At 40.6% G+C, this 15,260-nt stretch overlaps 2 protein-coding genes across 3 annotated transcripts; one reads left to right on the forward strand and one right to left on the reverse strand.

Moving 5' to 3' along the window:
• Window positions 1-1,730: 1,730 nt before the first annotated feature.
• arf6a (ADP-ribosylation factor 6a) lies at window positions 1,731-4,807 on the reverse strand. Its single transcript, XM_031755218.2, has 2 exons — window positions 4,643-4,807; window positions 1,731-4,507 (listed from the first exon to the last, which is right to left on the reverse strand). The coding sequence occupies exon 2, from the start codon at window positions 3,808-3,810 to the stop codon at window positions 3,283-3,285; it is 528 nt and encodes a 175-aa protein (XP_031611078.1). The 5' UTR covers window positions 3,811-4,507; window positions 4,643-4,807; the 3' UTR covers window positions 1,731-3,282.
• A 2,296-nt stretch (window positions 4,808-7,103) lies between these two features.
• Window positions 7,104-14,365, forward strand: prpf39 (PRP39 pre-mRNA processing factor 39 homolog (yeast)). Of its 2 annotated transcripts, none has more exons than XM_031755215.2 (15): window positions 7,104-7,240; window positions 8,523-8,963; window positions 9,263-9,456; window positions 9,590-9,715; window positions 9,905-10,023; window positions 10,183-10,350; window positions 10,715-10,895; window positions 11,315-11,422; window positions 11,523-11,687; window positions 12,138-12,264; window positions 12,419-12,687; window positions 12,857-13,041; window positions 13,138-13,221; window positions 13,509-13,620; window positions 13,730-14,365. In XM_031755215.2, exons 2-15 carry the CDS (start codon window positions 8,555-8,557, stop codon window positions 13,817-13,819), a joined length of 2,337 nt encoding a protein of 778 aa, XP_031611075.2. In that variant the 5' UTR covers window positions 7,104-7,240; window positions 8,523-8,554; the 3' UTR covers window positions 13,820-14,365. The 2 variants fall into 2 exon arrangements, with proteins under 2 accessions (XP_031611075.2, XP_031611076.2); XM_031755216.2 differs by having other exon boundaries at window positions 13,138-13,212.
• The last annotated feature ends 895 nt before the right edge of the window (window positions 14,366-15,260 follow it).

The raw sequence follows: 15,260 nt of genomic DNA on the forward strand, positions 1-15,260 counted from the left end.
CGAGCTACAGACCTGTTATTGATGACACGTGCGCGTGAATGGTTTCCTGCCCTGCTGAATGAAGAACTGAAGACAGACTGAAATCAAAGAGGAACGCCTGAATAAACAAATGAGGACAGAGGAACTGCCAATGAGCTCGGTTTTAAAGTATTGTTTGAAACCACCCCCTTCTCAGGCGTACAATAGTCTAAGTCAACCCCCACCCTGACATATACAATGGCAGTGCTTCAGATGAAAAAAAAATATACTGAATGCACATAAAAATGAAACAGGGTTGAGTGTAGGAAGGCTGTGTGAGTGCAGCTGCTCTCACTGACGCAGGTATTTCCTAATGAAAACATGAAATTATATAATCTATTTAAATAACAGTCTTAAATCCTGCCCTTTAAGTGAGGGCCACAGGTGAGCCTGACAGCATTTGACACCAGCCAATATGTGCAGTGCATCTGCTGCCGAGTGCAGTGACAGCTGTACAAAAGGCCAACGACGTGCAGCACAATGAACTGGCTCGGCGCTGATGTAACATCAGGAACGGTTTCAAAATGCTCTCCCTTGCCACATTTCCTCTCATTGAACCCTCTTGAGAAAGGCATTCTGTGGGTTTCACTTTGATTGCATCCACAATGAGAGTCATGAATGGAAAGTCATGAGCAAACAAGATCACGCCTGGGCACGGCCCCTCGGACGTTCAATTAAAGTGGTTTCAGTACGAGAGAAAAATCCAGAGCACGGCGGCGGTTTCAGGAGAGATAGCCCGTCTCATTTGTGTGTCTATCTCAGTGTCCTTCATCACATGTGTGCTTTCCACACAGCAACAGGTCAAACTTCAAACCGACACACACTCACAGAGCAAACAGCTCGCGAGCAAACAGAGCAAATGCAGAGATAAACAGCAAGAATTCCTGGACTCTGACTCCTCTGAATATTTTTACATTAACATAGCTGGGGACACTGTCGTACCTTCAGCTATGTCAGCTTTTAAGGAACCACTATCCTCCTTAAGTTTAGAAAGTGTCAGAATATTTTTTGACAGGTGAAGCGCCAGGACTTCACCTGTCTGTTGCTGTAGTTCAACCTGTTTCTATTCAGGCATTCACTCCTCAACCACCAATTTCCATGACAACTATCTTCTTCCTTCAAAGCGTTTCCTGACTACACAGTGATGTCACTCCCTGCAATTCACACCCTCCTCTTTTTGGTAGAGAGAGGAACCTGACCTTCCAAACGCAGCCATGTCCCTACTTTTGTCATGCAGTGGAAACACACACGAAGGTCTGTGCTGCTCTGCGTGGTGCGGAGGTGAAAGCATGGCTTTCAAACGGTGGCCTGATCTCAGATGCGTGCCTCGGGGCAGCTCGCTTACTCAGGGCAAAATGCCAGGGCGGTAAAGATCTTTTGTGATGCTGACTAACCTCAGATGTTGCGCAAATGCAAAGAAAGGCACTGCCCAATTACTCAAAAGAAAAAAAAAAATCGATTGTACTTGTATTTTAGGCAGAATCTTCAGCAGAAAAATGTGTAATTTCCTCATTAAAGTTCTGATTCAGGTTCAGTATTGCTCACCATTACCAAGACAGTGAATTACGGTGCTGTTCCCTCTAGCTTTTAACCTACCATGGCTTACAGATCTGCAAAACTTGCTTTCTTTATGAATCCGGCACCCTGATGACCAGAGTGAAACGTTAAGACTTGAGGCAAAGTAGTTTACCTGACAATCACTTCTCTGAAACTAGAGATCTCATCATTTATTCACAGCAAATGACTCAGACACAGACACACACACACGCACGCACTCAACAGCAGAAAGGAAACGGGCTGACGCTCACTTCACTTTGCGTTCGTTTGAGTTTCTTTCAGTCATTATAACGCCCTGAAGCTCTCGTTTCCTCTTTTGGGAACTTTTGTGAAATACGACTTTTGCTACGGTAGCAGCTGCTCATTGAAAAGGCATCACTTCCGTACTGATCTGGATATATAATTTTTTTTATTATTTTATCAGCAATAGCAAAAGGGAAAAAAAAAGAGAAGAAATAAAACAGCGGCATCTATAAAGCGTTAACAGAATAGCCAGTTTGGTGTTTGCAGGACCATACAGGCTGATGATTTTAAAAATAATAATAATTAAAGAAAAGAGAAGGGGGTTGAAGTCACTGGAGCACCTGCATTAGAGGAGGAGGTGGTGGTGAATGGGGAGGGTTGGGTATTTGGTTAACATTTGCTGGGGTCCAAAAGTCAGTCACAGAGAGTAAAAATGTGCACAGCCAGCTTGTTGCTAACCAACCCCTCTCCCTCCCTCCCTCGCTCTGTCCTGCAGTGCAAACTCAGCAACTAAGAATACCTTCTGCTGTCTTGATTTTGGGAAGGGGGTGTGGGGACACCTGTAACCCGGGTCCCTCTTAAGGCAGCCGAAACTACAAACACTCAACAGTAACGGAAGCTCGAGAGGAAATGATAAGACTGGTTGTAACAGATTCAAACCCTGAAACAACAAAAAATATATATATATCCATATCACAGTGTGTATGTGTGTGTCAGAATATCGAGCGTCCACATAGTGTCTTTCAAACAAACCGCCACAGTAGACATTATGGATGGAATCACTGCACATGAAATAAGTAACTAACACATCCTCATTCATCCCAGTACAATCGAGTACAAAAGGAAGGTCCTAAACACGCATTCTTACATATTACAGCGATAACTTCGACCAATGAAGGTGATATGCGGTTGTGCTAGGCAATGTTTTTTTTTTTTTTTCCCCATTTGTTTTTTGTCTTTTTGGACTTTCCTCATCCTTTGGATATGTAGCTGGGTGATGACTGAGAATACTGAATGAGGGTTAAGCATGGGGCGAAAATATAAATGTGTCCCCCATAGTCCCCTGAAAAAAAATCACAAAAAACAAAAACAAAAACAGGGAGTTAAAAAATAAAGAATTTGCTGTAAAAGAAAGCGTACTGTATATTTAAACAGTGCTGGTTATACAGAGTGTGAACCAAAGCAAGCTACAAAGAAAAAAAAGCCAAGAAATATGTTGTTTTTTTGCTTAAATGAAATCTGTGATTATAGTGATGTCATCATTATCAAAAAAAAGAGAAAGAAAGAAAGAAAACTAGAAGTAAATGCTACCCTCTTTGATACATACTCAGCAGAGAGGTCATGGTATTAATTGCTTCAGATTGCATCTTTTTTTCTTTTTACTTATTATTTTTCATTCTCAGCTACTTCTTTTGCCTCCAAGTGTCCAGGCTGGTGAGAAAGGAGGAGGAAGGGAGGGAAACATTAAGACTTATAATTTGAGGTAAGCCAGGTCAGGCCCTCGTAGAGTCCGTCCCCTGTCGTCGCACATGAAGGCTGAACGTACCAATTCCTATCTCTGATCCGCGTCAGGCCCAGCTTCTCCTGGATCTCGTGTGGTTTCATGGCATCTGGCAGGTCCTGCTTGTTGGCAAAGATGAGGATGATGGCGTCCCGCATCTCCCGGTCGTTGATGATGCGGTGGAGCTCCTGCCTCGCCTCGTCGATCCTGTCCCTGTCGGCACAGTCCACCACAAAAATGAGCCCCTGGGTGCCCGTGTAGTAATGTCTCCAGAGCGGCCTGATCTTATCTTGTCCCCCCACGTCCCACACATTGAACTTCACATTCTTATAGGTGACAGTCTCCACGTTGAAACCAACAGTGGGGATGGTGGTGACTGACTGTCCCAGCTTCAGCTTGTACAGGATGGTAGTTTTCCCAGCAGCATCAAGTCCAAGCATCAATATTCTCATCTCCTTGTTGCCAAAGATCTTTGAAAGCATTTTCCCCATCTTGTTTTCTGTTCATAAATACTTCTTTAGAAGATATAGTGAAGCTTCTCCAATGAGAAGAAAATAGGGGGGGGGGATATATCACTGAGAAGTTACAGTTTCACTGTGTTGCTACTGAAAGTCCTCCACGTGATGGCAGCGGTGGGCTGACACAAGTGTCAATGTTCAAAAGGTGGTGGCTTGCAAGTTTGTACAGTACAGTTAGCTGGTTTGTGGTGATCTGACCTGAGCATTCAGTAGAAGCAGTGTGTATGGAGCCCTCACAGACTTGAGTGGGGGTCTGTTTTCATGATCCAATTGATTCCGATGTAAGAAGAAGAAGAAAAAAGCCCGATATGTTTCAAAGTCGCCTATGAGCATTGACTTCCGTCAAAAGCCACATTTCAAGTTCTTTTTCAACGCTCGAAATCCTGTTGCTCTCAGCGGAGCTGGAAACTGACACAAAGTAGTGCCTTCTCACCAGAAGCGGACTATACAAAAATCAGGCCCAGTTCAAGCCCGGGGGTTCCCACTTCCTCCTTGGCTGCCGGCTGTCCACAATTGGCCTTAGCTAATTCCAGTCGTTGAATTTTCAAAGCTCGGCGATTTTCTTGTCAAAAAGCCTAAATTAAACCTCTCCGGTCCGTTTCTGCGCCGGGACATCCAGAGGAAGAGCGCTCAAAAGGTCATTGATTCATCCGACTTTCTTCTCTTCCCCCTGTGACACAGGAGCGGTCCAGAGAAGGGAGGGGTGTTAGTACAGAGGACAACTTTGGAGCCGAAAAAAATACTCTTTTCACACACAGAAAAGCAACACGGTACAGATAAAACGAAGACCGCGGTAAATACTTACGTCTGCGGCAGTCATCCCCCTGTCCCCGGACCGTTTCTCCCCGCTCTTGCCGCTCTCTGTCTCTCTTCCTCCCTCTCTCTCTCTCTCCAGCCGTTCAGTCACAGCGGTGGCGGTGCTGTGTTACCGGAAAAGGTGCGGACCCAGATCAGCCGCCACTTCCTCTACACCGCTCACACACACTACTGATGCATTCAGGGGCTACCTCGGAGCTCAGAATTTTGGCTACATTGAAAACAAAAGAACACAAGGATGGTGCACGGAAACTCTCTAGAAATTAATTTTCATGTCTGTACTCCTCCTTAAACATATCAGCTACATCATTAGTAAATTAGGTAATTAATACTCAAATAATCTTAATTTACGATTTATTAGGCAGCCCAAAATCAAATCGTTCAACGAAATAAACAATCGTTTAAAGCTGCACCAGCTTATTGATTTAATAAAGTTATGCACTGACGTTGTAATTGTCTCAAAATCCACGCTCCCTAGAAACCACCGTAGACGTTGGGAAAACACACCCTTCATTTAGATTTTAAAAAACACGACTGCCCCTAAACGCACTCCACGCCATTTCGCATGCGCGCCCAGAAAAAAAGAACTGCAGACCGGTCCATTAGCCACTATTGCTGACGCCATTTGGGCGTTCATTATGGATGTAATCGGCTCTGGTTTAACGTACCGCAATGAAAACACAGAAGACCGCACACATGAAACACATGCCATGATTTAGTTGGTCGGTGGTCTCAGGAGACATTTTACCTTCGGGTCTTTCTGACATGTCTTATCATCCATTCAAACAGTTCCTGTATTATTAGTCTGTGACGTGGAGAATGTCAGTGAGTAGGGCGGGAGGAACTACAGTATTTCATTGGTGAAAGCATTACCTGACACCAGCTTATCAATTTAGGCTGCCTAAAGAAAGGCACGGTCAGTATAAATATAAGTGAACTCGTGTATATTGCCATAATAAATTATGAGAGGTGATTCTAATATCATAAAATAGTCATGCACTCATAAGCCGTATTCCAAAATAAGGCTATGAGAATAACCGTCCCAACTTTACTTTAGAAATGGGTTTAAATGTGAGATTTTACTAAGGGGCCTCACCCTGTTTTTCATTCTGTTGTGCCTGCCAGTTTAACTATTATTACTGTTCTTAGAAGTTTCTTGAAGTAAAAAAGATGTCACTGACTGTATAAAAGTAAAAAGACATAATTTTCATAGATTTAGTCAAATCTAGGATCTCAAATACCGCTCCACATTTTCAGGCACAAACATTCATGATAAGGATCTCTGAAATTGTTGTCTACTTGCAACTGAGGCGAGGCAGCTGAATAACAAACATGCCAGTGTGGTGCATAAACTTGCAACACATGCTGATCTGCCACAATAATATAACCACTGAGATATTAAATGCGTAATATTGTATTGTAACAGTGGCACTCAACAAAGTGTGGAATATATTCGGCAGCAAGTAAACAGTTTCTTGAAGTCAATATGGTGGAGAAATGTCAGGATTGTGATGAAGCGACGCTGACTAGGGACAAAGTCCAAATGAAAATATAGTAATAAAGCTGATAACACCTTTACTGGCACATAGCTGGGTTAGGTAGCTAGAAAGTTCCCACACAACACCAGACCTACTTGACTTTAACTGCTTGCTGCAGCTTGCAGAGTCCCAAGTGATGAATCAGATCAATAGTGGTTTATTTAATAAAACCAAATGCTCTAATAAATTTAATAACAGTGAAATACAAAATGTAATTCTGTACCTAGAGAGGTTGTTTTGGGGATTTAGTGTATGGGAGAATAAAGTGGTATAAAGCTTGTTTGATTGTAAATGTTTTTTTTTTTTTTTATTAATAAAAGTAAAGAGTGTTACTTTCAAAATTTTTAATGCAGTGTAATGTATTATACAAAAGGCACAGATTATTTAGAGCTCACATTTAATATTGCGTTTTGCGGTTTAAAAGTAGAAACAATCTGTAAATTCTTGTGTCAGTGTGTGTACACTAAAATATTTAGGGCTTATATGCAGCACTTTTAACAAACATTGCAACTGCAGGAAAAATTTATTTATTTATTTCATTACTTCTGGAAGAAATCACAAAGGCCATAGCCTGACTTCAAAATATTGTTTCTGCATTTTCAATTTCATCATAAAATGTAAACTGGCAAGACATCAAGAAAAAAAACCCAAACTGTTAACTACATGAACTGTTCATACCAATTTGTTGGTTTTCTTTTTCTTTTCTTTTTTTTCTTGATTAAGTCTTATGAGCATTGTTATTCTTACATTTCTTTTAAGAAAAAAAAAAGGGGGCTCTTATGACTTCACCCGTTCATATATATATATATATATATATATATATATATATATATATATATATATATCTATATCTATCTGTATCTATAAAAGTCTGGAAAAGCTTTCTCTGTAGCACGAATAGCGCGCCGCCGCTGGTGGGTGGTAGTTCGACTGGGCATGCGCACACTGTACCTCTCATCTTCCTCCAACTTAAGAATGGTGTGCGAAACGCGGCTGGTCGCAGTAGTGTAGATAAAGTAAATTCAAAAGCTGCACTCAAGTCCACGGGGGTAAGTAAATTGACGCAACAGATACTGATAAGATTCTTAAACGTATTTTTATTTGTGAAATTGGTTTTATCTGACTAGTAATGAATTTAACAATCGCTAGTGGCGAAATGGGTAACATTAGCCTGTTAGCTAACGTGCTGCTGTTAGCTAACTGGTACCGACTATTTCCTGGAGGCCTAAGCAAATGGTGTACATGTAAATGTTCTAGTTACGGTGTATGTAACAGTTTGTTAATTGGTATTCTGTAAACGTTGCCATCGACGTAAAGAATCGGTGGAAAATATAGATAGTTAGTTAAAGACGAATAGTTTGTATTGGACCGTATTAAGCAAGCGCGTACACGAAACATGCCTCGACCTTTGCTATTATAGTTATTTGAAATAGACGGGCGCCAGGCCTAACTTCTGATTGAACTTTGACCATGGAAAAAAACCTCCCGGCAACAACACGGCCTCAAGGAGCAAACAAAGCTAAAGCTACTCGTTTTGTAAAGGAAATGTGAAATTTAAAAATTAGAAACAAAAAAAAACTTTAGTATTAAGGTAGCTAAGCTAGAAGCTAAGCGTAAGCAACCGAGTACGCGGAATTATTTTTAGTAGTTAAATTAGGGCTGAAGCTTAAGCTGGCACTGGTTTAATGTTAGAACAAGGAAGTATCCTGTTGCATTAGCGGCTGTTTTTTACTAGGGTTGACATCTTAAGGCGTAAAGGAAGTAAAATTAAAAAAAAAAAAATCGTTTGAATGTTTGAAACGAAAAACATGCCTCGTGTTGCGTCAGATTTATAAAAGTATCATTTTAATTAGTGAAGGTTCATGGCAAGTTTAAAATACAGTTCGTTATTAACAATTTTGTGGAAATTTCCTTGTCAGAACTAAACTGGCTCAAATTGGGAGTTGAAAGTAATTTCTTGTCTGTAAATATTCTACCTATAACTGCAGTTCACACTTGGATATTTCTTACTTGTTTATTTTAGGCACCAGGTTCCTTATTATAATTGTACTTGACATTGGTTTTTGTGCTGTCCTGACTGGTATCATTGAGTGCTTATTTTTAAAGAAATTATTGGAAACTCCATGGATTTTTTTTTTTTTTTTAAATGGTGGGAATACTTTAGGTTATTTCAGAGCTAGTTTTCTTAGTTTCAGTTTTTCTAAATCTGTTAAGTTGTACAAACCATTAATATTTCAGTAAACTGTAATATAGTATTTGGTGTGTGGAGAAAATCTATTTTCTTTTTCTTGAGTGTGTCTTTACTTTTTTTTTCTTTTTCTTTCCCAACAGACCTGAAAATCTCAGAAGATACAGTTCCTGGAATGCTGGACACTGAGTCCCCTGCCATGGAGAGCAATGGGGATGCCTATCTTCCAGACCTTCCTGTCGTAGGCCAAGCGACTGACTGGTCACTAGACCAGGTTGCTCCAGAGCCTATCTCCAATGTCTTGCCTGAGGATTCAGATGTGTCTCAGGATGCCATGGGACAAGAGCAACAACCGGGTCAGCAAATGAATTCCACAGATCTGGGATCTGTGGAGAAGGCTGTGGAACAATTTCAACTTGCCAATGCTCAGCTCTTCCAAGAACAGCCGCCGCCACCACCACCTCCTCCTCCCCCTCCACAGCCCACAGAAGATGCACAGCAAGCAACAGAGCCTGTAGGGTCTGAGCCTTGCAGCCAGGACATGAATATTGAGTCTGAATCCACTGGACAGGCTGATAGTCAAGGTAACTTAAAACTTGGTTTTCAGTTGGTTCCATTGATTTTTAATAATAAATGCTTAGTCATGAAGCTGACTGTGGTCCAATTTTTAGTGTAACGTCATAAGATTTAGCTAGTTTACAACAAGTAACCAAAAAAGGTACTGTGTAGAATCAACATAGTATCTCTGTCAATTTTTCTGTTGGTGCTTACAGTAACTAATTTATTGAAAAGATAACTGTCAACAAATGACACATTATGCACAAATCATGAACTGTAATTTTGTAGTTAAACTCACTTGATGTGTCCTTGTCAACTTCTCTAGATGGGACAGAGGCTACACAGGTGGCAGAGGATGGCATGGAGCTAGAAGACCCATCCAAAGAAACAACAGAAGAATCAGCTGTTCCTACAGATCCTGAACTGCCCTCAGAGTTTGAAAAGCTTTTTAAGGGAGTTGAGGAAAACCCAGAAGATTTCAATGCATGGGTCTATCTGCTGCAGTATGTAGAACAAGAGGTAAACAAAAGGCACACAGATTTACAAAACTGAGGAAAAATTATAGTCTTGTCCAATAAATTTGAACAAAAATTACTTGTAATGCTAAAAAGTGGTTAAATTGTTGCTATTTGATCTTTCTGCTTCCTTACAGAATGTCCTTACAGCAGTGAGGAAGGCATTTGATGTGTTTTTCCTACGTTATCCCTACTGCTATGGCTACTGGAAGAAGTATGCAGATATTGAGAAAAAGCATGGCAATGTACAAGTTGCAGAAGAAGTAAGTATGCCTTTTATACTCACATGTGTTGCTTTCTTAGGTTTTTTTTTTTTTTTTTTTAACTTGGTGTGCCTGCTTTTCTGTGTCATCAATAACTGACCAGCTAGAATAATCTGTTAAGAACAAAAATTTGGGGGCATAAAAAGTCTTTTATGAACAAACTAATTTTATTTATTTATTTTTTACAAGGTGTACAGAAGAGGCTTGCAGGTCATCCCTCTCAGTGTCGACCTGTGGATCCACTATTTGACCTTCATCAAAGAGAATTCTGATCCTAATGACCCAGAGACTGAGGGGCGCATTCGAGCGTGAGTAAAATCTTTTTATATATGGCTATTTTAATATATATATATAGACTACTACTAATGTTTTACTTTTCTTTCTTCTCAAATGGTTGAACTTGTTTCTTTAAGTTAATGAGACATTTCATGAATCTTTTTTCCTTCTTTTTTTCGTTTTCCTATTAGCTCCTATGAGCATGCAGTGCTTGCAGCAGGCACTGACTTTCGCTCAGACCGTTTGTGGGAATCCTTCATAAACTGGGAGACGGAGCAGCAGAAGTTGGCTAACGTCACTGCCATCTATGACCGCATCTTGGGCATTCCAACCCAGCTGTATTCCCAGCACTTCCAGAGGTACAGTAAAAGAACAGTTTCCAGATTTGTTTGAAAGTTTGCATTCACTTGATGAGTGTGTTATAAAATCATCATAAAAGGCAAATGTAAAGTTTGAAAATTATAAAGCCCCAAACCCACTGATGGACATATCCTGTTCTGCAGTCTTGAAATGGTTGTTTTGGAGCTGCACAAATAATAGTTTATACCTCTGCCCATGGTGTGCTAGGTTGGTTTTGCTTAATCTTCCATCTTGAACAGCTTAACTGAAAGTTGATTTCATGCTTTGGTAAAGGAATAAATAGTCATGGTGCAAATCATTTTGAAAATTATATCATCATTGTATGAAAGAGCTGTGCACTGACATTTTCTTTTCTCTCTGCAGGTTCAAAGAACATGTGCAGACTAATCACCCCAGGCACTTCTTGTCAGAAGAGGAGTTTGTTCAGCTGAGGCTCGAGCTCTCTAAAGCCAGCCTGTCTGGAATGGTTGGTGACAGTGGAGAGTCACAAGTTGCTCAGGAGGAGCTTCCACCTGGTACAGAGGATCTTGCGGATCCTGCTAAGGTAAAAACTTCTCTGCTGATGCCGTAGGGGAAACAAATTTACAAAATTACTGCTTGCAGGGTTAGCAGGAGCTTGGATGTTATCCATAATGAAAGGGAAAAGATAATTTGCAGAGGTTTGAAGAGGTGTCTTTATGTCAGCAGCCAGGCCAATCAATGCCAGGTGGGATTCACGTTGGTATCCACTCAGGGACTCGCCCTAAAACTTACAGGATCACCCGGGGCCCGTTGATCCCAGCACCTATACCCAGTGGCTGATATGCAGGGTGCATAAATACTTCTCCCCTCTGCAGGCTTCTTATCTCTGGTGATGTAAATCGTTGGCTGCAGGAATAGAAGTTTTTACATCAAGTGGAGAGTGATACGGAGAAGCACAAATAAGGGTGCTAACCTTGTTTTTGTCTGTGTGTTTGTATGTAGAGAGTGACGGAGATTGAGAACATGCGCCACAAGGTGATTGAGGTGCGGCAGGAAGTTTTCAACCACAATGAACACGAAGTCAGCAAGCGCTGGGCCTTTGAGGAAGGGGTGGGTCTTGTTTTTTTTCCTTACTGATGTTTTATTCTTTCAGTCCCCCCCACCCCCCCACCCTCATTATTATCAAACTAATCAATTTATGTTTCTTTAGATTAAGAGACCGTACTTCCACGTCAAAGCCTTGGAGAAGACGCAACTGAACAACTGGAAGGAGTACCTGGACTTCGAAATTGAGAATGGGACTCCGGAGCGTGTGGTGGTTCTCTTCGAAAGATGCCTCATCGCCTGCGCTCTCTACGAGGAGTTTTGGATCAAGGTAAAGTGACCTTGAGCCTCTCCGACACTCCTGCTACCTCCCTGCACTTCCCCCATCAACGATGATATCACATCGACACAGTCCTGCACTCTCTTTGCGTGTAACGTTGATATGTGACTGTATCTGTTGTATTAGGGGATGGCCAGCTTGCCACACAAGATTTGACTGCAGCATATGCCAACTACTACGTTGCATCTTCTTCGTCTCCCACTACCTTACAGAAACTTATCTAATTGGTTCCATGAAGGTGCTGATGGGTTTACACAGAAAATTTCTAAAAACGATCTTGTCAATGAAGAAATTGCCTTTCTGTGAACTCAAAATGTAGTTTAAAAATGTCTTGTCTCTTTTGCCTTTCTTTCTTTTCTTTTCTTTTTTTTTTTTTTTTTTTTTTTTCCTCTGTCCTCTCCTGGCTTTCTTCCAACTTGCTTTCTCTTTTTCACTCTGAAGTATGCAAAATATCTAGAGGGCTACAGCACTGAGGGTGTGAGACATGTCTACAAGAAGGCGTGTACCGTCCATCTGCCCAAGAAACCAGCCATCCACCTGCTGTGGGCAGCCTTTGAGGAGCAGCAGGGTGAGTACCTCAGTCAAAGCAGCATGCAAATTGAATGCAACAGCAAAAGAAAGCATGGAGATCATGAATAAGAAACAAATGTGGAAAACTGCTCAGCTGACATTCCCTTTTTCTTTTTTCTTCTTCTTCTTTTTTTTTTTTTTTTTAAACCCAGGCAGCGTAGAGGAGGCTCGGAGCATCCTGAAGTCCCTGGAGGCATCGATCCCAGGTCTCGCCATGGTGCGTCTTCGGAGGGTCAGCCTGGAGCGTCGCCACGGAAACTTGGAGGAAGCTGAGGCGCTGTTGAGGGAGGCGATGGAGTCTGCGAAGAATGCTACTGAGACATCGTTCTATGCTGTGAAGCTGGCCAGGCAGCTGATGAAGGTGCAGAGGAGTCTGGGCAAGGCGAGGAAGGTGCTTCTGGATGCTATTGAAAAAGACCAGGTGAGAGAAGGTTGATTACCTCAGATGGTCAACACATTATAGCATTGGTTGTGTTTCTCATGCAATGAATTCTGTTCACATGATAATATAACTGTTTTGCACTAGTTGTGAACTAAACTTTGTGTTTTGTGGGTTGTTGTTTTTTTTTGTTTTTTTGTTTTTTTTGTAGACGAGTCCAAAACTGTATCTAAACCTGCTTGAGCTGGAATACAATCGAGATGTGACGCAGAATGAGGCAGAGATCTTGGCTTGTTTTGACCGAGCCCTGAATAGCCCATTGCCTCTTGAATCACGGCTCCTCTTTGCCCAACGCAAAGTCGAGTTTCTTGAAGACTTTGGCAGCGATATTAATGCGTAAGTTGTTTTTAGTGGTAAAGGGAGAGATTAAAAAAAAAAGAAAAAAAGAATGAATGTATTAAAGAGTCATGTTTATTCTTTTACATCTTTCAGCCTTGTTGCTGCCTATGAAGAACAACAGAAACTACAAAAAGAAAATGAATCAACAAAGAGGAAGGCCGAGAACGGGTATGACAGGTGGTTAATGAAACGCAGCATCCATCACATCAACACAAACATTTTCAGAAGATTTACACACACCTTTCTAACAAGGTGTTAGAAAGACACTAGAAAATAGAGACTAGTAGTCAAACATGAGTGTCTTGTATTCCTTGATATCTCAGTGAAGGGCAGATGCATATTCTACATATTGAAAATCTACAAATTGGTTAGAACAACCGTAAAACCATCAGACTTGGCTGTAACTGCTGTTTTATTTGTCAGCTATAAGCTGGATCTTACTAATTTAAACTTTACCTCTCCAGCTCTCAGGAACCTGATGCTAAGAGGCAGCGTGTGGACGACGGCTCTGGTGCTGTAGCAAACATGACTGACATGCAGGCAAATGCCTCTGCCTACAACTATAACTGGTACCAGGTGGGTTACACATCTGATACATTTACAGCACTGAGAAATTAGTTTGTCACAAGAAGTATATGTGGTCATTTACAGCCCTTCTAACTTCCCCCCCCACTTTTTTCTTTAGCAACAGTACGGTGGTTGGGGACAAAACTCCTGGGGGCAATACAACCAGTATGCCCAGTATAACCAGTACTACCCCCCTCCTTCTACATGATGGACAACATTTTGATCTGAAGATAGTGGCCTGACCATCCCATTTGACCTTCTTACATCTTGGGACAAGGCTTCTTACCAAGGTGTCATGGAGATTTCAAAGAGCTTTGTTTTTTTGTTTATTTCTTACCCTTTTCTCTGGTTCACAGTGGGCTAATCAACTCTACCACATATTGTAGCTCTTGATAGGAGTATATTTGGCCCTCTTTAGCAGTTATCAGTTGTTTAATTGCTACAGTCATCCTCTCAGCACTGGCTTCCTTTTGGGGTTCTTGAATGCATGTTATTTGTGAAGGCAGATTTATCTTTTCCCTGTGTGACAAAGGCTTTTTAATTTCTAGACCAGATGACTTAGTTTGCTCTCTTTCTTTGTGTTAAAGATTTGAATTTGTAAGAGGAAGCTTTCATTAATGTATCTGTCATCATTCTTCCCCCCAATCACAAAGATTTGTAATAACTCATGGTTATGTTTCCCTAAAGAGCAACAAAGAGTTCCTTGTTTTTTATTTTGACTTGATTTCATAATAAAGAGATTGATATCCTGAAATGCCTTTTATTTAAAAAAAAAAAAAATCCATAAAGGGCTAGAATGAATATTGTCATTAGCTTTTTAGTTTACACTTTTACTATCATTCAACGTGAAACAACTTTTCCTTTCCAATATTCAATAGCAAGCAAAACTTGTTGGCAGGAATGTAGTTAAAATAATAAATATATTTGAATAATGGATTTCCATCAAAGCTGAAATCCCTGCCAAGCATTTCTAAATGCTGCACTGAGCCACGGCAACTGAAGCTGTGCCTTTAAAAAAAACAAACAAAAAAAACCCCCTTAATTAAAACTTTGTTGTTCATTGGCAACTCATTCAATAATTAGAGTACATTTTATATGAAAAAATTTTCCCCCCCACAACATCCCCAATAATGTGCAGAAAGCATTGCTAGTAAAGCTGAAGCTCTAATGGTTTTTGAAGGATTGAAATGAAACTATACTTTTTTTTTTTTTTTTTTTTTTTTTTTTTTTTGTTTTTGTTTTTGTTTTTGTCCCAGCTGTGTTTCAGACAACTGTCATAGAAGACAAAAATAAAGTTCAGGGGTTTTAGGTTTGCTCTGACTGATATGAACATACAAAGTCAGCTTTTAGATTTTCTGTGGACAGATATCAAGAATGATAAATCCACATTACATTTAGATATATGACATAAAATTAACATGTAGAACAAGATGTAGTAGGATAAAGAATTAAATTAGAATAAATTTTGTGCTAAATATGAGCTCAAAGATAAATGAGATGTTTTCATGCCACTTTTGTGTTTCTGTAAAAATGAAGCTCTCCTCAGCATCGCATGAGCCCTTTACTGGTGCTGCTTCACAGCAAAAAAACAAAACAAAAAACCTTCTCAAAAAGTATATCACTGTTTAGCAGTTGGCTCAAATTATACA

Source organism: Oreochromis aureus, linkage group 15, assembly GCF_013358895.1.
Source record: "Oreochromis aureus strain Israel breed Guangdong linkage group 15, ZZ_aureus, whole genome shotgun sequence".
NCBI classification, from domain to species: domain Eukaryota; kingdom Metazoa; phylum Chordata; class Actinopteri; order Cichliformes; family Cichlidae; genus Oreochromis; species Oreochromis aureus.